Below are 25,916 nucleotides of genomic sequence, written 5' to 3'. Positions count from 1 at the left end.
TAAAACCTATAAACCACAACCCCCCTCCACAATAAAGACTACACCAAGTCTATCACTATCCCCTACATCCAGGGCACCTCTGAAAAAATAACTAATATCCTCAAAAAATATGACCTTACTTCCTGTTACAGACCATATAAAAAGTTGGCATCCCTTATCCGCTCTACCAAAGACCAACCACTTCCCCTAGACCTACCTGGTGTATACCAGGTCCCTTGCAGCTGCAATTTGTCCTACTTTGGCCAAACAGGCAGAACAACAAATATCAGGATTTCAGAACACCAAGACTACATCCGGTTTCACCAGTACAGCCGCTCTGGGTTGGCAGACCATGCCTTAGATACCCACCATAAAATTCGTTGGAAGAAAACAAAAATAATCCATCGCAGCAAGTTTAAATACGAAAGATTATTCAAAGAATCTTCAGCAGCTCTAAAAAACGTTCCTAACCTCAACAAATTTGGGTGCATGAAACTGCCCCAAATTTGGGAGACTTTCATTATGAGAACTTCAGCCCAACTGCCAAGACTACCAAATTAGCCCGCAAGAGGGCACCATTAGGACTTTAGGAACAAAATTAGTTTCTTACTTTCTTCCTCATTTGCTTTGTTAGTTCCTTAGTGCACATACCATATCTTTATGTTCCTGAAGATGGCAATGTGACATTGCCGAAATATAGAAGTGATTCATTAAAGTTATCTTTAATTAATATACTTCATATGCGTTGTTAATTCCGTAAATTAATTACCAGTTATGTCTAACCAACGTATAAGTCTTACTACTAGAATTAAGATCTCTGGCTATAATTATATGGTCTGTTTTATTTAATTTTTTGTATATTCCTCGTAACTCTTTGTAAAAGTGATCCATTTCTTCTTCAACTTCAAAATTTAACTCCAACAACTGTTAAATTTTCTTCATTTAATTTTAATCGCACTTCTAATATTCTTTCATTCCAGTATGTATAATGAATTATTTTTGCTTTAATTGATTTATGGATCCAAATCATTACACCAGCTTTTGCATGTATTTGTTTGTCCACTCCAATATATATGATATTGTAGTTAGCTGTTTCTTTTGTTCCTTTAAGGTTTTTTTTTTTTTTTTTTTTTTTTGTTTCTGTAAGAACTGTAATTTCTATATTTTCGTCATTTAAAATTTTATCTAATTCTTCTTTATGTGCTATGCTTCTAATGTTCCATGTAGCATATTTCACCACGTTTTTCTTTTTCCAAAGTTTCTTAACCTTTTCCAGTTTGTGGTCGTTTCCCATATTTTCTGTCCGATATGGATTTTGTTGAGACTTAAAAGTAATGTGTTTTCCTATGTCAAGTGACTAGCATGATGATAGGTATCCTGGTGGTTGGGCTGCCACCTTAAGACAACTAGGTTTGCCTTTTTTTTTTTCATAGATAATGGAAACTATGGTTTGAGAGGAAAGAGTCGCCCCCCCCCCCTCGCCCTCAAATTGCTCTGGAGGGGGAAGGAGTAAGAAATAAGAGAAAGTAGAGGGAAAGAAGAGTAGACGACCAGTCTCCAGATACGATATACCAAGTGTATATTGTACAAAGTAAGATCAGGTCTAGCTTGGATATCTCTGGTTTGCCATGCCCGTACTCACCAATGTGAGCCCCTGAGAAAGGTAGTAGATATGTAGTATTAATGCTAGTGTAATCATTATGAATTTTGGAAACACATTACTATGTTTAAACTTTAATTAAAATAAAATTTGTGTCAACCTTTATATCTAGGCTCATCTTATACATAAGATGAATGAATACATATATATATATATATACACACACATACATCCATACAACAGATCACAAGTTACATTGATACATACTACAGGGAGGCTGAGAATAACTGCTTGCTCAACTGCTGAGCATAGCCTGATCTCTGGTTAAAAAAAAAAAAAAAACTGATGTAAAACTACATCAGCAGTATTTGTTTCTTACAATCCTGTTACTCTAAATTTCTGTTTCCTACCTGATGCAGTTTTACTGAGAAAAGTATTTTATTATTTTTTAAAGTATTTTTTTATTTTTAGTTATTTCTTTTTGCACCAGTTATTCTTTGATAAAAAGAAGTCAGGCTTCCAAGCAGTTATTCTTGGTCCATTGTATGTACCAGTGTAGCTTGTGATGAAGTGTGTGTGTACACACACATTCCTGAAGATGATCTTGATATAAAGGCTGGAATGTTAAATTTTATTTTAAAGTAAATTCTTAAACACAGCAGTGTCTCTAATTATTCATGATTTCCGAAAGAAATTAAATGTATACTGTAGTGTTGTGTGACCTCTCATGATGAGACCTCTGACTCTGTTGGAGGTGTCTTATAATAATAGATTTCTCTACTACAAATAGATGATGAATTAGTTCAGCTTTATACTGTTATTGAGTCATGGGAGGATATGAGTACTTTTCTTCAAGAGAAAAGAAAAATTGGTGTAAACAGTTAAAATAGCATAGGGTCCCTAAACTTTTCAAGTTATCCTTGGGGAATAAATGAGATATATTTGTTATATATAAATGATGTCCTCCCCTACCAGTTTATATTTTTAAGATTATTGGAGTACAGTCTTTGATACACAAGAAATTTCTCTTCTAGATCATTACAGAAAAAGAGCATAGGAATATATTTTAGATTAAAAAAAAAAAAAAAGATTTTTATCATATAATAAGTAACTGATAGGTAACTAATAATATGCAACTGATAGGTTCAGATTAAGAGTGCATTAAACATATTTTATTTTATTTTTTCATATTAGGATGATTTCTTGGGTCACTACTTTCCACCCCCGACTGCTGAAACTCTCAAGAGAGAGAAAAAAGTAAGTTATTTTTTCTGATGCATTTCATCATCCTCAAAATCCTGACATACCCTCAAGGGATGCACAGGATATGATACTACTACATGAACAACTTATACCATTACTAATTTACTTTCTGCAATTTTCGTCTAAATCAGTCTGTTGCCTTCCAAGACGAACATTCTCAGATCTTATATTTCTGTCTTCTAAGGTACTTTTTACTGATCAATCCACCTATATCTGGGTCTTCCTCTGGGAATTTTTTTCTTGCCAACCTGGCAGAGAACACTTGTTTTGCTAATCTTTCCTCTCCCATTCTGTTTAAGTGACCATACCACCTGGGATTAGTTCTGCTAACAATGTTAAGTTCTTTTCTAATATCTGCATTTTTAATGCGATATTTTCACTGATGCCATCTGTTCATGCCTCTAATCTTTATCAGGACTCTCATAGTCTCTAGTCTTTGATCAAATGTTTTACTTCTGACCCAGCTCTCAGATCCATAAGTTAAAATTGGTTTAAACACTGTCTTGTATACAGCTAATTTAGAGTTTTGACTAATTTCTCTTATTCCATATAAATTTATTCATTTGACTTTTTACCATACCAGCTTTGCTGATTCTGTTGTCTATTTCCATATTTAATTGACCATCCTCACAAAAATTGTGCCTGGGTAGCTGAAATGTTTTATTTGTTCTATAGGTTCTCCATTCACAATACAGTTGATATTTTCAATGCTTCTGCCTATTTTCATTCTTTTTCACGTTATTACTGACCTTCATACCAAATCTTTTACAACAGTTATTCAATTTAATCAGGGAATCTTGCAGGCTTGCACTAGATTTATTTAAAAGTATATGTCATCTGCATAAAGTAAAGTGCTGAGATTTACATCTCCAATTTTGATTATAATGTGATCCATATAGATAATGAATAACAGAGGGGAGGACACTGTACATCCTTGTCTAACACCAGATTTAACATTAAGCCATTTTCCTGTACTTCCTTCAATTCTAACTGCTGACTCAAAGACTAAGTATTGCTTGATATAATGCCCCATTGACACTATACAACTGTAGCGTTTTGAATAGTTTTTCTCTTGGCATCTTGTCATATGTTAAATACAGATCTTTGTTATGTTTCCATGATTTTTCAACTATTTCTCATAAAGTGAAAATCTAAATCCTGATAGCTGCTATTTGGCTTCAATGCAGCATGTTCTTCATTATTGTTTTCTTTCCTTTTTTATATATGAGTACTATGAGAGCTCTACTTCAATCATCTGGAAGTCCCTCTGTCCAGGTCTTCCGAATTATGCATTGAAGCCACTGTAACACTTTTATACCTCCATACTTGGACATTTATGGTCAAATATCATCTACTCCAAGTTGCCTGTCTGGATTTCAGGCTTTTGATGGCTTTTTCTACTTCAAATATGGATATGTATTCCTGATTGTAGCCTGGTAACTGTTTTTTATCATTGTGCTCTCACTGATTGTTTCATATAGCAATTTTTTGAAGTAATTACTCCATAACTCAAGGATATCTTTTCCTCCAGTTTTCATGTCACCTTTATCGTCTCTAATTGCTTTTACAGCACTCCTTCCTCCATTTCTGAGCTTCTTCAACAACCTCCAGAATATCTTGCCACCTTCTTGATATTTATTTTATATCTTCTTACCAAAGTCTCCAATAACTTTTGTTTAGCTAGTTTCACATGTTTAGTTTTTTTACATTTGTCTCTTTATTCTCTAAGATCACAAGCTGACTTATTTGCCAGGAATTTTCTATATGCTTTCTTCTTTTTCTTCACTACCTCTTTAACTTCCAGTCCACCATGGAGTTTTGATTTTTCTGTCTTTGCAGACAACCTCACCCACATGCCTCTCTGGCTGAATCAATGAATGTTTTCTTCAAGGCTTGCCACTGAATCTCCAGGGTTTGATTTCTGTTCTCAAACTCTTTCATGTTTTTCTTGAATAATTTTTGTATATTCTAGTCTACAGTTCATACCTGAGAGCTGCTGAATGTTTATTTGCTTTAAAGCTTTCTTATGTGTTGTTCTTTTCAGTATGAAATTCAATTTTATCCTACCCAAGATAAATAGGGATAACTTCCAATTTCAAATCCCCTGTACAGAGGATTTGAAATTGGTGTCCTGAACCAGGAAGAAAATATCACTATCAACAATAGCATAGTCAATGAGATTTTTCTTATTGCTTGCCTCTTCTCTCCATGTGAATTTGTTATGTTGGAAAATTGTGTTAGTAATAACCAGTCCATGTCCTGTGCAGAAATCCAACAAGTATTTGCCATTATTATTAGCTTAGCTCTTTTCTCCAAATTTTCCCAAAATATTTTTGTATGTCTGACAATCATTTCCTACTCTGCTAATTAGATCCCCAACAATGACCAACTTTTCCTTTTTTCATTGTGTCAGTTACTTTCTCTAAAGCCTCAAAAAAAATTCCTCACAAATTCCCCCAAAAAAATACCTCAGTAGAATTTTCTGTGGGTTCCATAGGCAGAAATTCAAATAAGTCTCATTGCCCAGTTTCCCATTGTGATATTTGTTCACATCACTGTACTTGAGATTGCCTGCCATTCAAGAAGATTAGCCTCATATTGAGTGTTGAATACTATGGCTACTCCTTCTTTTTCTTGATTGTCATTGCCAGAATATAACATTTTGCATTTATTGCTCAGAAAGATCCCGCCAGTTTTTGCCGTTTTTGTTTCAGTCACCTCTATTATGTCAATATAGTACTTATCCAATTCCTCAGCTAGCTCCATTTCTTTGTCATTCAGGCTTCTTATGTTGATATTACTGATCTTGAACTCCATGAAGTTGAGTTGGGGTGGATCAGCTACTGTTCCAGTAGCTGACTTTTCGCTGTTTGCCCTTGTTTCCTGGCGAAACCAACAGGCGGCCTTGTTTAACTAGGCGACGCCACAGCTGACATGAAATTCTGTCATGTTGTACCATCGTTTGATATTTTGGTTTAAGCCAATAAGTATACAATTTGGCCAACTAAATCCCAAATTTCCAGCCCATCCTCATTCATTCAGTATCCAGGTAGACACCTAACAGGGTGCCCCATGAGTAGGTGAGGATTGGACATTAGGTCAGAAGCCCTGATTGGTTCTCTGCATTCCTTTAATGGCTATGTGGAGGTCTCCTCTGAGTTATATAGCTTTGACCCCTAAGCACCCTTAAACTATTTTATAAAATATCAAAATTTGACATTGTTATAGTGCAAGGTTCACTGTAGCGAATTCATGGAAAAATGCCCACCCCACTCCATTCCCATGACACAAAGAAAGCTGCAGAAAATTGAGAGAAGTAATAAAGGAAATTACAAGAAATCGTGCATGGATCACAAAATGCCAAGGCTTGGAAAATAGCAACATGGAAAAAAAAAAGTGCAAATGCAGTAAAAATGGGGAAACATAAGGAAAGAAGGGTATGAAATTATAAAGATGAAAATGCAGAATTAATGTTTACATTTTGAATTTTTACATTAATGTCGCTTACCTGAAATCTTCATAAATTAAATATGTGCAGTCTATACATTAAAATGAAAAATAGTCTTCAAACTTTAGTTAACTTTTAAAAAGACAGAGGATACAGGGAAAAGTGATGTCACCACCACCAGTGCAAACAAGTCAGTTTCCTAATTGGACAGCTGGCATAAATTGATTGTTCTCTTAGAATTGTACAGCAATCCCTTGATTAGTGCACCTAATGCATTCTTAAAAAAACATGCACATTAATTGAAAATGCACTAATCGAATATAATAATCTATGGGAAAATGTATAATTCGTTCCCCAGATTTCTTTTTTGATCCTTAATTTTTTTTTTTTTTTTATAAAAGAATTAGGGTATGTGTCAGGGTCTAGTTAAAGGAAAACCATGAAGCTGAAAGACAATGAAACATGTTTTGATTGGGTAGAAGAGAAATCTCATGATCAGAAAGAACAGGAATTTATTGAATTATTGCGAGATAACTTTCTCAAGCAGCAGGTGAAAGAAGGAACTCGAGGTCCAAGAGTGTTGGATTTGTTCATAGCATTAGAAGGGATCTCTGTCAAGAATATGGCTATTTTACCACCAATTGGTGACAGTGATCATGCTGTTCTTTCTTGGGAGGTATCTACTTGTATTGAAGCTCTGATTAAATTAGGCTACATACCGTATTACATCAAATTCCTGACATTTACCCTCAAGGGGTGTACAGGTAGGTATTCAAAAATCCAGCAACCTACAGACCTGAAGGGTGCTGGATTTCAGATGGTTATATATGCTGTATATTTTTTAACAGAAAATTAAACACTAAATGAAAAGCTTATGAAATTTTAATGTTCATCAACTAAATATAACAGTTCTACAGAATTTTAGTTCAACTGAATAAAATAGTTACTCAGAATTTTAATTAATAAAATGTTGATGGTGGTGACAGCACATCTGGTTGAAGTTAATGGCAGTGGATTATCAAGTGTGGACATCACTGCTGCTTCATATATTTGGGTCTTTCTCTAATAAGTCTATCTTGGAGCAAGTAAACATTCTTGAATTTCTTGTTCACTTACAAAACTTCATTGCTCTAGTCCAGCCAGCAGTTCAGTTGTCAATGTAATTAACCTGTCAATAGAGATTCTTTCTCTCACATCTTCCTCATTTTCGTCACTGCTTTCATCTTCATCACTACCTGTAGAGGCATTTCTCTCCAGACTTTCAACCATATCTACAATTTCAGAATCAGTGTAACGATGAACTGCAGGCACATTATCATCGACATTCATCCATTCCGTTAAAACATCTTCATTTATCCTTGAAGAAAGCTCCTTGGCATCAGGATTAGTTACATCTTTAACATAAGCAAGAAGTTCCTGTATAAACTGCTTTTCTTTGGGAACCCTAAACCCTACAATATTATTTTCAGTGTCTTCGTTAGAATGAGAAGTGAACATTAAACTTTCCCCACACACTGCACGAAACTGTAAGCCATGTCGTGACTTGAAACAATGCAGCCAACCTTCTGAATATTCACACATGTTGCAATCCCAGCTTTTCATGAAACATTTTGACTTGTTCCTTTAATAAATCACCAGAAATTTCCACACCTTAACTTACACGAAAATTAAACCAGGTTATGAGAACATGGTCCAATTCTGAACTTTTTCCTTCCATCATTGACTTCCTTACAAACATTTGCTTTTTTGATACGCTGTCAGAAAAGAACTTTAACAGGTTTTTTTTCTGTTTTTTAATATCACACACTGTTGAAGAGCCAATGTCTTATGTTTCACAAATGATTCGCACAGACATGCTGCTATCAAGTTTTTTTCACACTTCCACTCTCTCTGCGATCTACAAAACACGATGTTTACGTTTTACGCCACCTCTTTTCTTTGCTGAATCCATAATGGGGCTATACAGCAGCAAATAAATGATAAAATGAGAAGGAATAAGCAGGTTATCGCAATGCTTATCGACTACAGCGCCATCAAAACATAAACAGAAAACAGCGGCGTGCCAACGTGGTAAATTTGAAAATGTGTGCTCCGAAATCCATGCCAGAGATCTGAAGGAACCGGATTTTTGAATGCCTACCTGTACTACATGAAAAATTTACATCATTACTAACTTCCTACCTACAATTTTCTGCCAAATCAATCTGTTACCTGTCAAAGCTACAACATTGTCAGATCTTATATCAAAAAAAAAAAAAAAAATCAGCTAACGCCTTTTATATTCCTGTATATGGGGAGTAGGCGAGGCCATTTAGCCCTATCTAACTTTTGGAGACTGAGTGGGCAGTTCAATCTCCACTGGTACCAATCAGAGATAGATGGCCCAAGGCTATCACTAATTAAGCGGTACACAGTGAAGAGAGACAGCTCAAGTGCCGCCATCTCATGGTCCCTAACCCTAACACAATATATTTAATGTCTGAAATAATGTGGTTTCTACAGTCGATTTTCTTGAGTTTATGGGACGAAAAACCAGAGTTTCCGGGAGGAAAAACCCACTTGCCCGTGCCAGAGATCGACTAACTTGGGAACTGGTCGAAAAAAGGCTTGGAAAAATTTCCTCTAGTCGCTGACTAGACTCGAAACCAAGTCTTCCTTCCTGCGGCCAAGCGCCATGGTATGCAAACGCCACATCCACTGAGCTACACAGGCTCTTTAGATCTTATATTTGTATATCTATAATCTTATATTTATATAAAATTATAGATATATAAATCTTATATTTATATATCACTTTATACCATACCAATCCACCTATATCTTGGTCTTTTTCCTGCCAACCTGGCAGAGAACACTTCTTTGGCTAATCCATCTGAGATTAGCTCTGCTAACACATTCCTAGATGCTGACGATGTCAAATTCATTCCTAACATCCTCGTTTTTAATATGATATTGCCATTGATGCCATCTGTTCATGCCCCTAATCTTTCTCAGGACTCTCATATCTGCAGCCTCTAGTCTTTGGTCAAGTGTTTTACTTCTGACCCAGCTCTCAGATAAGTTAAAATTGGTTTGAACACTGTCTTGTATACAGCTAATTTAGTGTTTTGAGTAATTTCTCTCTTATTCCATATAAATTTATTCAGTTGACTTCCTACCACACTAGCTTTGTTGATTCTGTTTTATATTTCCATATTTAATTTACCATCTTCACTAAAAAAAAAAATCGTGCCTAAGTAGATGAAATGTTTTACTTGTTCTATTGGTTCTCCATTCACAATGCAGCTGATATTGTCAACGCTTCTGCCTATTTTCATTATCTTTGTCTTGTTATTGCAGATCTTCATATCATATCTATTACAACAGTTATTCAATTTAGTCAGGAAATCTTGCAGGCTTGTAACGGATTTATTTAGAAGTATAACATCATCAGCATAAAGCAAGGAGCTAACATTAACATCTCCAATTTTGATATCAGGTTTAATACCACTTTCCTTCATAATGCGATCCATATAGATAATGAATAACAGAGGGGATAATGTACATCCTTCTTTCACACCAGATTTAACATTAAACCATCTTACTGTAATTATTTCAATTCTAATTGCTGACTTACAACTCAAATAAAGACTAAGTATTGCTTGATATAATGCCCCATTGACACCATATAACTGTAGCGTATTGAAGAGCTTCTCTCTTGGCACCTTGTCACATGCCTTTTCCAAATCGATAAAACTTAAATACAGATCTTTGTTATATTTCCATGCTTTCTCAACTATTTGTCGTAAAGTGAAGATCTGATCCTGGCAGCCTCTATTTGGCCTGAATCCAGCTCGTTCCTCACCAAGCTTCTCTTCCACAATCCTTCTCAACTGTTTCTCAAGTATATACCAGGAAAACTGAGTAGAGAAATACCTCTAATTCTCACAATCAGTTTTATTTCCCTTTTTATATATGGGTACTATGAGAGCTCTACTCCGATCATCTGGAATTAGTCCATCTGACCAGGCCCTCTGAACTATGCAATGTAGCCACTGTAAAACTTTTATACCTCCATACTTGAGCATTTCTAGTATAATATCATCTATTCCAGCTGCCTTTACACATTTCCGACTTTTGATGGCTTCAAGCATGGATATGTATTCCTGATTGCATACCTAGTCAGTGTTTTTTTGTCACTTTGCTGTCATCACTGCTAGCTTCATTTAGCAATTTTTCGAAGTAATTACTCCATACTTCAAGGATATCTTTTTCTCCAGTTTTCATATCACCTTTGTCATCTTTAATTCCTTTTATAGCACTCTTTCCTCCATTTCTGAGCTTCTTCAAGAACCTCCAGAATATCTTGCCACCTTCTTGATATTTATTTTCTATGTTCTTTCCAAAGTCTTCCCATATACATTTGTCTCTGTATTCTCTAAGAGCACAAGCTGACTTATTTGCCAGGAACTTTTGATATTGTTTCTTCTTTTCTTTCACTGCCTCTTTAACTTCCTGTGTACACCAGGGAGTTGTGATTTTTCTATCCTTGCAGACAACCTCACCACATGCCTCTCTGGCAGAATCAATCAATGTTTTCTTCAGAGTTGGCCACTGAATCTCCAAGGCTTGAGTCCTGTTCTGAAACTCTTTCATTTTTTCTTGAAAAATGTTTGTATATTTTAGTCTACAGTTCACATCTGAGTGCTGCTCAACTTTTATTCTCTTTAAAACTTTCATACATGTTATTCTTTTCAATATGAAATTCAATTTTATCCTGCTCAAGACTAAATAGTGATCACTTCCAATTTCAAATCCTCTGTACACTCTGGTGTCCTGCACCAGGGAGAAAACATCACTATCAACAATAACATAGTAAATGAGACTTTTCTTATTCCTAGCCTCTTCTCTCCATGTGAATTTGTGCACATTTTTATGTTGGAACATGGTGTTAGTAATAACCAGTCCATGTCCTGAGCAAAAATCCAACAGATATTTGCCATTATTATTAGCTTTGCTCTTTTCTCCAAATTTTCCCAAAATATTTTTGTATGTCTCACAATCATTTCCTACTCTGCTATTTAGATCCCCAACAAGGACCAACTTTTCCTTTTTTATTGTGTCAGTTGCTTTTTCTAAAGCCTCAAAAAATTTCTCCACTTCTTCCTTAGTATAGCCTTCTGTGGGACCATAGGGGAACAAATAAGTCTAATTGACCAGTTCCCCATTCTCATATTTGCCCACATTACTCTACTTGAGACTGACTGCCATTCAAGAAGATTAGCCTCGTATTTTGTGTTGAATACTATGGCTACTCCTTCTTTTCCTTGATTGTCATTGCCTGAATATAACATTTTGTATTTATTGCTCAGAAAGATCTCACCAGTTTTGGTCTTTTTTGTTTCAGTCACCCCTATTATGTCAATCTGGTACTTATGTAATTCTTCAGCTGGCTCCATTCAGGCTTCTTATGTTAATAGTACCGATCTTTAACTCTGGTGATGTTGAGTTGGGGTTTGTTTTCAGATTTGTTCCAGTAGCTGACTTTTCGCTGTTCGCCCTGGTTCCCTGGCGAAAACAACGGGGGCCTTGTTTAACCGGGCGACGCTCTAGCCGGCATGAAATTTTGTCATGTTGTACCATCATTTTTTATTTTGGTTTAACCAATAAGAATACAATTTGGTCAGCTAAATCCCAAATTGCCAGCCCAACCTCGTTCGTTCAGTATCCAAGTAGATACCCAGCAGGGTGCACCACGAGAAGGTTAGGATTGAACATTAGGTCAGAAGCCCTGGTCGGTTCTCCGCATTCCTTTAAAGGCTATGTGGAGGGCTCCTCTCAGTTATACAGCTTTGACCCTTAAGCACCCTGCTCAACTTTTATTCGTTTTAAAACTTTCTTACATGTTCTTCTTTTCCATATGAAATTCAATTTTATCCTGCTTAAGACTAAATGGTGATCACTTCCAATTTCAAATCCTTTGTACACTCTAGTGTCCTGCACCAGAGAGAGAAAACATCACTATCAACAATAATATAGTCAATGAGACTTTTTTTATTCCTTGCCTCTTCTCTCCATGTGAATTTGTGCATATTTTTATGTGGAAGTTGGTGTTAGTAATAACCAATCCATGTCCTGAGCAGAAATCCAACAAGTAATTGCCATTATTATTAGCTTTGTTCTTTTCTCCAAATTGTCCGAAAATATTTTTGTATGTCTGACAGTCATTTCCTACTCTGCTATTTAGATCTCCAACGAGGACCAATTTTTCATTGTGTCAGTTGCTTTTTCTAAAACCTCAAAAAAATTCCTCCACTTCTTCCTTAGGTGAACCTTCTGTGGGACCATATACACAAATAAGTCTCATTGTCCAGTTTCCCATTCTTCTGATATTTGCCCACATCACTCTACTTGAAATTGCCTGCCATTCAAAAATATTACCCTGATATTTAGTGTTGAATACTATGCTATTCCTTCATTTCCTTGATTGTCATTGCCTGAATATAACATTTTGTATTTATTGCTCAGAAAGAGCTCACCAGTTCGGTCTTTTTTGTTTCAGTCACACCTATTATGTCGATCTGGTACTTATCTAATTCCTCTGCTAGCTTCATTTCTTTGCCATTCAGGCTTCTTATGTTGATAGTACCGATCCTTAGTTCTGATGATATTGAGTTGGATTGTGTTTTTGGATTTGTTCCAGTAGCTGACTTTTCACTGTTCGCCCTGGTTTCCTGGTGAAAACAACGGTGGGCCTTGTTTAACCAGCCGAGCCCCCGGCTGTCATAAAATTCTATCATGTTGTACCGTCATTTAATATGGGTTTAAGCCAATAAGAATACAATTTGGTCGGCTAAATCCCAAATCGCCGGCCCATCCTTGTTTGTTCAGTATTCAGGTCGGTACCTAACACGGTGCACCACGAGAAGGTGAGGATTGGACATTAGATCACAAGACCTGGTTGGTTCTCCACATTCCTTTAAAGGCTATGTGGAGGTCTCCTCTCAGTTATACAGCTTTGACCCTTAAGCACCCCACCATGCTGAATTAAAAACCTGGAAATTATGGTCAACTTAGAAGAATACTATCTTTTACCTGATGGTGTCAGTTACTAAATGGAAAAAATGTCAGCAATGCATGGTAATCTTAGAAAAAGTGCTTGAATGAGACTGTATCTGAATGTATCCCTAGTGTTCGAAGAATAAATAGGTTGGGAGTAAAATGGATGTGCAGCCTTATTAAGCTAGAGATCCACAAGAAGAAGATGATGTGGAAACAATATCGTGAGAATAAGAGTTAGAAGTTATGAAATATATAAAGCTCAGGCCCGAAAAGTAATGAGTATTGTGAGAAAAGCTAAAACATGCAAGCTAAATTCAATCCAAAAGAATTTTATCGTTATGTCACAAGCAAAAGAAAGAATGAATGTGGTAAAATAACTTTACTGAATGCAGATGGTACATGAGTGTCGGAAGCTAAGGAGATTGTTCAGTTAATGAGTGCTCACTTTGCTAAGATATATCAACCTGGTGCATGGTGCTACTGCTACTTTGGATGAAGAGTTATAGGTTCATGAAAATGAGGTTGAAGAGTTTTTCATAACCTCGATAAGAATTTGTCAATGGGGACAGATGGAATATCTGCCCGTTTGTTAAAGGAATGTTCAGCTGAATTGGCTAGGCCTTTGACACATTTGTATAACTTGAGTCTCAGCTCAGGAATGATACCACAGGAATGGAAGGAATGTATGATAGTTCCATTGCACAGGGCTGGTGCAAAAACTGATGTGTGTAACTACCGACATATTAGTATCTCTGGTGTGGTAGTGAAGATTTTAGAGAAGTTGGTAAGACTGCACATACTGAAATGGGTAGACAAGCATTCTATACTCTGCAGGGAACAGCATGGCTTTACTAAAGGAAGGTCATGTTTTAGCAATTTGCTCATATTTTATAACAATGTTATGGCTGAGTTGGATAAAGGGAATGGATACACTATGATAATGTTGGATTTTTCTAAGGCATTTGATAGTATACCACACGATAGGCTGTTGTGTAAACTGGAGAATATGGGATTGGATCATAATCTATTGACTTTGATCAGGGGATGGTTGACAGACAGATATCAAAAAGTGGTAAACAGTGGGTATGAATCTGCCAGATTTAAGGTAACCAGTGGTGTTCCTCAGGGTCCAGTCCTTGGGCCATTATTGTTCACTCTATACATTAATGACTTCAAGCAGGGTCTATCATCAGATTTGCAATTGTTTGCTGATGATGCAAAGATAGGCAGGGCAATCAGGGATGCTACTGATATTCAGCAATTACAAAATTATTTGAATAGACTAGAAATCTGGGCAAACGAAAATGGCTGTCAGTTTAATGTTGGTAAGTGTAAAGTTATGCACTTTGGCGTTATTAGAATTCCAGCGGCATATTATATTAGCGGGGTTTTGCTACAAAAGTGAAGAGGCAAGGGATCTTGGTGTATTGATGGATTAGAATTTAAAGTTCAAAGGTCACATAGCAAAAGTTGCAAATACAACTCAGAGGATAATTGCTATGTTGAAGCAAACCTTGACACGTAAGGATAAGGAAGTAATTTTGTCTCTTTATAAGGCTTTGATAAGACCACACTTGGATTACTGTGTGCTGATTTGGTCTCCTGGGTTCCAAGGGGATAAAGAAGCTGTGGAAAGGATGCAAAGAAGAATTACAAAGATTATATCCAGATTATGGGATTTAGATTGAGGACAGATTGCGAGTATGTGGATTACAGACTCTGGTTAACAGGAGAAAGAGGGGTGATATGATAGAAGTCTATCAACTTTTGAATGGGTGCTATAGCATTTCAACTGATGAAATTTTTCATTATATGGAAGGTGGGGAGAGAGCACGGGGACATCCATGGAAGTTAAATTTATTTGCAGTCAAGAAAGGTGTAAGAGCTAGGTTTTTCCCCCAGAGAGCAGTGAGTAAGTGAAAAAATTTACCCTTACAGGTAGTGAGTGCATCCATTGTGAATGAATTCAAGGGTAGGTATGATAGCTGGGTTGGGTAATTTACAGCCTCCCTCGATGAGTCCTTGAATCCCTGGAGGTCTCAGATAATAATAATCAGAAACTTCTTCTTCTGCTTCAATCCGAAGATTGGTAGTTATAGCACATCACAACATCCTGTTCTGTGATCTCCTCATAACTCCTTGCACCAGTTACCATCATTCAGATATTCAGAATATAAACTTATTATTCTACTTCTTAACAAAGAATTGAGCTAACATAGTTTGGCAGACATTTCGTTTCTTTTTTTTTCATACAACCGACAGTATGGCCCTATTGCCTCTTCTGCAAATTTTATTGCTTCTCTCTTCATCAGGGTCAGCCTCTATGCATTGCTGCTCAAAAACTTCGATTGTATGAAAAAGTATTTTCAAATTGTTTCTGTGAAATCTCTTTTGGCTGAATATCAGTGGTTAAATTTTCTTCATATTCTTCAGGATCTTCCCACTGTGCATCTAAATTTAGCAGGTCGGAATCAGTCAATTCTTCAGAATGAGATTTAATTAACTCTTGGACGTTATCATTGAAGGGGAGAAAGAAATGAAGGACATACGAATTGGTTGCCAACACATGAAATCATAAACAACTCATCCCAGAAGACTGATTGATTACCCTATTATTGGAATGGATTCTCCTTTTTGTGACATGTGTTGAAAGGTCTCGAATCTGTGGGCATACTATAGCAGATGCCATAAATTTTGACAGTAAAAATTTGGAACATAGTGTACATGGAAGTAGTGTAGTATGCCATTAAAAATAACTTTGTAAAATGTTTTAAATCAGTAACTAAATTATTTCATTCTGGTGAGTGATTGTTTATAATAGTTAGCCATAAAAATGTAGAGATAGAAAAATTTTGAAATCTGTAACATTTATTTGTAAGATGCTATATAGGCACACTCATTGAATTTTATAGGCACTAATCGAATTTGGGTATCAAAAAATAAATAATTGAGGGATTACTGTAAATTAAAGAAATATGGCACAATTAGTATTTCTTTAATTTAAAGAGTAAGTAAAAGATTGTTCATTACTTGTAATAGTGGAAGGTATTTTTTCTTTATTTTCTTATTAATGCAGGTGTCGGGGTTCTGTTATATCACTCACCCTATTCCTCATATATATATATATACACACACATCCTGCTCTCAATGACTTCAACCCTGTTTAAAGTATTACAAGTTTTGGGTAATACTCTCCATCCACTCATTCTACTTGCATATAAGCTTTGTAACGCTTGAACATCTCAAGCTTATCTAAAAAATAGCCCTAAATATTGATCCCCACACCATTCTGCAATGGAACCTTCAAGAACCTAGTTGCCTTCAATGCACTCAAAACATAGTTTTTATTTTGTTTTCTCTCATTTAAAAAAAAAAAAAAAACAGTCCCAGAAGAGTTATAAGAGGGAAAAATAGTGCTATTAAGAAAGATCCAAATCAGTAGCATCAGACTATAGGCCAGTGTGTATGTCATTTGTAATTGTGAATATGTTACAGAGACTAGTCAGAGACTGAATACAAACCAGGATTGAAGAGAATGGAAATCTTTCAAGGGAGCAGCATGAGTTTGTGGGGGGGGGGGGGTCATGCTTCAGTACTTTGGTCACATTTTATAATAAGATGGTTAGTGTACTGAACAGAGGAGATAGTTATACAATGATTTATCTGGATTTTGTTGAAGCATTTGATTCTGTATCACATGATAAACTACTGTTGAAATTTAGCAGGATGGGATAGATAGTATAGTCATTTGATAGCTGTTATAGGAATGGTTAACTGATAGGAGCCAGCATGTTGTGAATGTAAGTGCAGTGTCCTGTGAAAGGAAGGTAACAAGTAGAGTATAACAGAGTTTTGTTCTGGGACAACGTTTGTTTAATTTATCAGTGATATAGTTCAGGGTGTAAGAGGAGATATTTAGCTATTGCTGATGATACTAAATTGGGAAAAGCAATGTTGCAGGAAATTCTGATGTAATGTTAGAAGGGGATTTAAATAGGCTAGTTCTTTGAGCTGAAGAATAGGGATGTCATTTCAATGTTGCTAAATGTGAAAAGTATGTACTTTGGTCAGAGAAGAGACTTTAGGCTTTCATTCTACTTTTTTCCACTTTGCATTCATGCAAATTTCTGCATTTTTGAATTTTTAATATCGTTTCCCTGATGTCTCAGATTGAAATGAGATATAGTAGTGATTAAATGTTTAATTATTTGTATGTACTGTATTTAATCTATTAAACCCTATAATGAAGTTTTCTATGTGCTGCCATTTTCATAGTTTTTGGTCTTTTTTTTTATTGCTGATTTTCATGCCAAATTTTATTAATTTGGCTGAAAATCATCAATAAAAACATCAACCTGCATCATCAACTTACAGTTGTTATTCAGTTCAAAAAAATTCCTGGAAACTTGCACAAGATGTTTTTTTTTTAGAGTACAACACCTGCATAAAGCAAAATAGCTAAGATTTAATATCTCTGATTCTAACATTAGCATTTCACATCAAACAATTTTCCTTTATTTACTTCAGTTTTGACTGCTAACTTACAACTGAAATGTAGACTATTATTGCTTTATATAATTTTCCATTTACCCCATATAATTGTAGTGTTTTGAAAAGCTTGTCTCTGGATACCTGGTCATATGCCTTTTCCAGATCTACAAAACTTAAGTACAGATCCTTCTCATATTCCAATGGTTTTTCAACTGTTTGTCATTAAGTGAAAACTGATCTTTACATCCTCTATTTGGCTTGAATCCTGCTTGTTCAGGTTTTTCTTGGAGAACAATTTTTCTCAGCCTCTTTTTAAGTATGCTTTTATAAATCTTACTAGTGAGTAAAGAAATTCCTCTATAATTCTCACATTCAACTTTATTCCATTTTTTTGTAGATGGGAACTATGTCAGCTCTATTCCAATTATCTGGAATTCGACCTTCTAACTGGACACTATTATGTAGTGTAGCCACCACAAAATTTTTATACCTCCATATTTGAGAATTTCTGGCTGAATATCATCTACTCTAGCTGTCGTTCCACATTTCAAGTTCTTTCTACCTCAAGTATTGATACGTATTCCTGTTTACATTCCACTTGAAAATTTTCTATTAATGTGCTGTGCTATTTCATTTGTTTTTCAAAATAATTACTCTAAACTTTCACAATTTCATTATCTTCAGTTTTCATGTCATCATTGCTTCCTTTCACAGTACATTCCTCCATTTTTAAGCTTTTTCAATAGCCTCCAGGACATTTTGCCACCTTTCTGATACTTATCTTCTATATTCTTACTGATGTTTTGCCACAACTTGTTTAGCTGCTTTTCCATATTTCTTAGGTTTCTTATATATTTTTCTCTGTATTCTTTTAGGGCATCTGTTGACTTATCTGTTTAGAACTTTCCTTATGCTTTCTTCTTTTGCAGGATAGATTCTTTAATTTCTTGTGTCCATGATGATGTTCTTTTACTCTCATTGCACACAACTTCACTACATGCTTTCCTTAGTTGAACGAATCGACATATTCTTTAGTTTGCAAGGTTTGGTTCTAGTTTTTGAACTGTTTCATTTTTTCGTCAATATAATGTTTGTATAGTTTAATCTACGGTTTACCTGTAAAAGATACTTATCTTTAATTCTTTTTAAAACCTTCTTACATACTGTTCTTTTTTTTTTTCAATGTTGATATTCATTTTTAGTCTACTTAAAGTGATGTTCACTTCCAATTTAAAACCATCTGTACATTCTTTTATCTTGAACTAGCATGAGAATATTGCTTTCAAAAATGACAGGCATTTGCATCTTCTCTCCACATGAACTTGTGCACATCTTTATGTTGGAACATATTGTTGATAATGACTAGTCCATATCCTGAGCAGAAATCCAGCAGATACTTAGCATTATTATTAGCCTTGTCCTTTTCTCTAAATTTTCTGAAAATGTTTCTAAGTGTCTAGTGGATTTAAATCTCCAACAAAGGACCACTGTTTTTCTATTTTCTTTATCAGCTGCCTGCTGTAACGACTGAAATCTTTTGCTTCTTCCCCAGGAGAATCTTCTGTAGGATCATAGGCAGAAATAAGTTTCATTGTCCATTTCCTCAGTGATAGAACAGTGGTAAAAAACACTCAACAGGCGTACAGTCAGGAATACATATCCATACTTGAAGTAGAAAAAGCCATCAAAGGCTTGAAATGTGGAAAGGAAGCAGGAGTAGATGACATTCCAGAAATGCTGACGTATGGTGGTATAAAAGTCTTACAGTGACTGCACTGCATAGTTCAGAAAGCCTGGACAGAGGAACAAATTCCCGATGATTGGAGTAGAGCTCTAATAGTGCTCATATATAAAAAGGGAAATAAAACTGAATGTGAGAATTACAGAGGTATTTCCCTAATGAGCGTTCCTGGCAAGATCTATGCAAGTATACTTGAGAAACAGTGGAAAAGAATTGTGGAAGAAAAGCTTGGTGAAGAAAAAGCTGGATTCAGGCCAAATAGAGACTGTCAGGATCAGATCTTCACTTTACGACAAATAGTTGAGAAAGCATGGGAATATAACAAAGATCTGTATTTAAGTTTTGTTGATCTGGAAAAGGCATATGACAAGGTGCCAAGAGAGAAGCTATTCAATACGCTGCAGTTATATGGTGTCAATGGGGCATTATATCAAGCAATACTTAGTCTGTATTTGAGTTGTAAGTCGGCAGTTAGAATTGAAGGAAGTACAGGAAGATGGTTTAATGTTAAATCTGGTGTGAGACAAGGATGTACATTATCCCCTCTATTATTCATTATCTATATGGATCACATTATGAAGGAAAGTGGTATTAAACATGATATCAGAATTGTAGATGTTAATGTCAGCTCTTTGCTTTATGCGGACTATGTTGTACTTCTAAATAAATCTGCTAAAAGTCTGCAAGATTCTCTGATTAAATTGAATAACTGTTGTAATAGATATGGTATGAAGGTCTGCATTAAAAAGACAAAGACATTGAAAATAGGTAGAATTGTTGAAAATGTCAACTGTGTTGTGAACAGGGAACCTGTGGAACAAGTAAAATATTTCAGCTACTTAAGCACGATTTTTACTGAAGATGGTAAATTAAATATGGAAATAGACAACAGAATCAACAAAGCTGGTATGGTAGGAAGTCGATTGAATAAATTCATATGGAATAAGAGAGAAATTAGTCGGAACTCTAAATTAGCTGTATACAAGACAGTGTTCAAACCAGTTTTAACTTATGGATCTGAGAGCTGGATCAGAAGTAAAACACTTGACCAAAGACTAGAGACTGCAGATATGAGAGTCCTGAGAAAGATTAGAGGCATGAACAGATGGTAGTAATAGATATCAATGGCAATATCAAAGTAATTTGATATCAAAGTAATAGATATCAAAGGCATCAATGGCAATATCAGATTAAAACGAGGATATTAGGAAAGAACTTGACATTGTCAGCATCCAGGAATGCTTTAGCAGAGCTAATCTCAGGTGGTATGGTCACTTGAATAGAATGGGCGTGGAAAGATTAGCAAAACAAGTGTTCTCTGCCAGGTTGGCAGGAAAATGACCCAGAGGAAGACCAAGGTATAGGTGGATTGATACGGTACAATGTGCCTTAGTCGATAGAAATATAAGATCTGATATTGATAATATTGGAGTCTTGACAAGTAATAGACTGATTTGGGGGAAATTGTAGATAGGAAGTTAGTAATGATGTAATTTTTTCATGTAGTACTATCATATCCTGTACACCCCCTTGAGGGTACATGTCAGGAATTTGATGATGATATCCATTTCCTCATTTGAAAGTTTTCTCACATTACTTGTAATTGCCTTCTTATCAAGTTTATCTTAATGTTTTGCATTGGGAACCATTAAATTTTGTTTCTTTAACTGCTGAGAAGGCATTATTACGGGTTCGGAAATACATGCCTGCTTTGCTGAGCCCGTATATGTACGTCTGGTGTGCCTCATATTCGGACAATTTTTTTAGTATGGAAAGAATCGGCGTAAGATATTCAAACTTCGCAGGTTTTCCTCCATCTATTGCCAACCAATTGAAGTTTATTTGACTTGGGTTTCTGTCCTTGTATGACATCTAAAGAGAAAAATTTGAACTGGTGCAACTAATCATATGCAGCACTATACTTAAACGACGTGACTGAGGGGATTTCAGGGATCTCACAATATGGCATCTACCAGTAAATATCAGCGTTATCTTACTGATGATCGAATTAATGAATTGTTAACAACAAATGAGTCGGGAAAGAATTGTCAGAGTTGAGTTGAGTGAATTGTGTACTTCAGATGAAGAAGATCCTGGTGATGTAAGTGTTATAAGCGAGCAAGATAGTGACAAAAGTCTTGATACAAATGTGCGTAAGCGAATGCGTAGCGAAGATGTATTGTTCAAGTGGCATGATGATGCATTTACTCCAAATGTACACGAATTTGATAACAGTAATTCGGGAATAATCACAGGTAATATCACTGATGATTCTTCAGCTTTAGATATTTATAAACAATATTTTTTACCATAGAACTAATGACAACAATAGCTGACGAAACAAACAAGTTTCATACCTTCACGACAAATAATAGACCGTCTTCACGACTAAAGCAGTGGGAAAACGCCACCCCTCAAGAACTCTACATTTTTCTAGCTATTACAGAAAACTATTTTTCCACCTTCTGGATATGACCATACTAAATACCCACTGTCTCTATAATGTAAAATTTGGAAAAAACACGAACTTAGCAGACTGCCAACTCATGCTTATCAGGAAAATAATTCAAAAGTACCATATCTCCAGAACAACAGGGAGGTTGAAAGGACGTACATCACCTGGAGATCTACTAATGCATCTCAAAGAAAGGCATTTCTCTTCTCTTGTACCTTCTACTGAGAAGAAGAAGAATGCAGCTCGAGTTTGTCTATGTGTAGTGAGAGCCAGTACATGTGCACCAAATGTGAAGTTGGACTCAGTGTACAGCCCTATTTTGAAAAATATCATTCCATGCTAAATTTTCTGGATTTTCATACCCTGGCACTTAGTAGGCTTAGTAATAACTGTGTTATAAATAATAGTGATCTTTATATATTTTTATTAATTTCTACATAAATTAATGTGTGTAATTTTCATAATCAAGTGGACACTCCTTGATTATGCAAATTTTATAAAACATTATTATTGCCATTTTTGTGAGTGAACAGGTGTATATCAAGAAATGTATGATGCTGTCCGGAATTCTTACTTCAGTAAGAATTTTAATTGATTTTATTTATACATTTTTTGCAAAATTAATTCAGCACATGGGACAATGTCAGTAGAATATAAAATCAGCAGTTAAAGGGTTAATTTACCACAATAAATGTTAGCCATTTAATACATAATACATTATTTTTTATTTATTTATTATTTATTTGTTATATGCATACAAATTCCATCCATCATAGTTTGTAAACCACATTAGCACTTTATTTAACACTAAGTGCATTTAGCATTAATCTGGAAACATGGTACTTTTTTTTTTTTCAAGCTACTTCAGGCTTCAATAAGCAGAAGGGTGGTCTCCTGGTGATGCAAATCATCCACCATCTAAAGGCTTGTAAACATCAATACTACTTAGGAATTCATACCTACAGCCTGTTTGTTGAAGAGTAGAAACTATCTACTCAGCCTGCTAGGCGAGCAAAATATGTCAAGTGCAGTATGTATACTTCACTAGAGACTCCCATTTAATTAATTATTCTGTAATTATTTCAAAAATGTAGTAGGATTCAAATTCTTCTGTTGAGCCAGTCAACATTAAAACAGCTTAAATTTGTCCCTGTAAGCATCTATTGAGTACAACTAGATCTTGTTACAGAGGCATCACGTAATAATAATCTTGATTAGTGCAGATAACGAAACTCATGAAGTGGTTTCATTATTTGAACTTATATGTAAAATATGGTAATTGATACCAGCTGAATGGAAATAGACAATGAAAAATTTTAAACATAAGTTTTTATGTTTATTAGTAAGATATTACAGTAAAGGATAAAAATAATGTACTTATAATTTAAATTTATTGTTAACAAAGGCACACAATAGTTATAGAGAGCAAAATAAATAAAAAAATTAAAAAAATTCTAAATATATTCCTGAAAGTCTCACAGAAACACCTTCATTGTCTTTCTCTTCATTTAAATCTTCACACATCTGCAGCTGATCTTGATTTTTAAATCAATCAAACCAGCCAATACTTGCATTAATATTTCTTCTACTTCTCAGGGGGAATGTGTTTTTGATTGCAGTCCTCAATCCATACAGTTAAAAAGTGCACTATTTCTATCATCATAAATCTGTTCCTTGTAGATGTTTGCAGACCATAAATAGCTGATGTAACTTTATCTTGTTATGTTTCCCCTTGCATGTTTAAAAAAAAATATTCTGTACCATAGGCTCAGGTGTTCCAACATTTCATCCTATTTTAGAGTTGCTATTGATCACTTTCATGTCGTTCAGTTATATCAAATTTTACTCTAATGTAATAACCAGAGTCGTCTTCTTTGTACTTGTAGTGTTATCTGAAGGAATCTTCCTTTTGTTTATTTTGTTAAGGTCATTTCTTAAAATGATTAAAACAAATCATGAGAACTAACATTTGTTATGGCTGGCAGCAGCACATGCTCCACCCACAAAGATACAGAAGTGCAGGCTGAAGTAGTAGTGTCTAAAACCTAATGGTAACCCAGTACCCTCAACTGCACTTGCACTAGCCTCGCATTAACTGAATTTTGGTTCACATTAAACATGACTTGGTATCATTGTACAATTCATACTAAATTAAATATCTCATAATTTGATTCTGCATTAATTGCAACTAAGCTGTAGTATACTTGATTGTTGCATAATAATTGTGCATTTGAATTGTAGTTTGTATATATACATAATTCAGAGGAAAAATATTGGTATAACTGCTCCAGTTATACTGATACAAATTCTTAATATATTTTATATATCTTATATAAATTATTTATTTACTTAGGGTTTACCCTACCTTACCACTTTAGAAAATCGGACACAAGTGAAATCTCTAGCAGAAATCGTAGAGGTAAAAAATAAATATATGTGTGTGTGTGTGTGTGTGTGTGTATATATATATATATAAAAGAATAATTGAATAATTCTCTTTTCAAGAATTCTAAAATCATTGAACTAAAAAAAAAAAGTTTTTTAAATTCCTTAGATATGTTTTTGTAAGTTATGCAGTTATTTCTAGAAACGTATGGTTGCATTACCTGACAGGATGGAAACAGAATGCTAGAAAAGTTTTCTTTAGTTTCTTTCCCCCACCCCCCAGTACTCAGTTTGTTGCTGAAAATATTTTCAATGCAATTTTCCACTGGTGAAATTGCATCTTTTCACTTTTCAAAACAGACTAATCACTTGCTGGAACATGCGAGTTACATGTGCAAATACACAAAATATGGTCTTCATTCATAATAATATAACTATCTAGTCTTTGATGATTACAAAACAAAATCCTCAAAAATAATGCAAAAAAAAAAAGGGGGTGGGGGGAAACATTAATATAACTGAGGTATTTAGAATAAAGGTGGGTTTAACAGAATAATTTACGTTGCGTTGTCAAATTAATTCATTGCCATGAATGCAAAAGTGAATTTTACTGTCATCTCACATACACATTTAAATATTGGTGTATTAATTCATTTCTGACTGTAGCAAATTTATTGTGAATTTTATTGGTAAAGTAATACTCTGGCTATGGAAATGGAAGTTAATAATATTTTGCTGTATATATTCTCAAGGAGTATATGAGGTGTGATAGGGGTCACATAATTAAGATTTCCTAATTTATTTCTGATCTACTTTTTTTTCAAATTGATCTTATATTTGGGAGGTCTCTGATTAATATTTGTATTTGGCATTTCTAAAATGCTTCAAATTCTATCATCATCATCATCAAATTCCTGCCATGTACCCTCAAGGGGTGTACAGGATATGACAGTACTACATGAAAAAATTACATCATTACTAACTTCCTATCTACAATTTTCCTCCAAATCAGTCTGTTACTTGTCAAGACTCCAACATTATCAGATCTTATATTTCTATCGTCTAAGGCACTTTGTACCGTATCAATCCACCTATATCTTGGTCTTCCTCTGGGTCGTTTTCCTGCCAACCTGGCAGAGAACACTTGTTTTGCTAATCTTTCCTCTCCCATTCTATTTAAGTGACCATACCATCTGAGATTAGCTCTGCTAACGCATTCCTGGATGCTGACAATGTCAAGTTCTTTCCTAATATCCTCATTTTTAATATGATATTACCATTGATGCCATCTGTTCACGCCTCTAATCTTTCTCAGGACTCTCATATCTGCGGTCTCTAGTCTTTGGTCAAGTGTTTTACTTCTGACCCAGCTCTCAGATCCACAAGTTAAAATTGGTTTGAACACAGTCTTGTATACAGCTAATTTAGTGTTCCGACTAATTTCTTTCTTATTCCATATGAATTTATTCAGTTGACTTCCCACGATACCAGCTTTGCTGATTCTGTTGTCTAT

The 25,916-nt window shown here is 35.0% G+C and overlaps 1 protein-coding gene across 3 annotated transcripts in view; it reads left to right on the top strand.

The window, feature by feature from the left end:
• Positions 1-25,916, top strand: part of LOC150101980 (centromere protein K-like) — a 138,858-nt gene that overhangs the window by 92,338 nt on the left and 20,604 nt on the right. For 2 of the 3 annotated variants that reach the window (XM_090400824.1, XM_090400823.1), the window contains exons 7-8: positions 2,774-2,836; positions 24,372-24,437. In XM_090400824.1, the coding sequence (XP_090256950.1) occupies positions 2,774-2,836; positions 24,372-24,437 (129 nt within the window). The remainder of the gene's footprint in view (positions 1-2,773; positions 2,837-24,371; positions 24,438-25,916) is intronic. The other variant, XM_090400825.1, reaches the window with a different exon arrangement.

The sequence above is a fragment of the Typopeltis vanoorti genome, chromosome 11, assembly GCF_054136105.1.
Source record: "Typopeltis vanoorti isolate ZY-2024b chromosome 11, IOZ_Tvanoo_1.0, whole genome shotgun sequence".
Lineage (NCBI taxonomy): Eukaryota > Metazoa > Arthropoda > Arachnida > Uropygi > Thelyphonidae > Typopeltis > Typopeltis vanoorti.
This window is presented reverse-complemented; position numbering and strand designations above follow the sequence as displayed.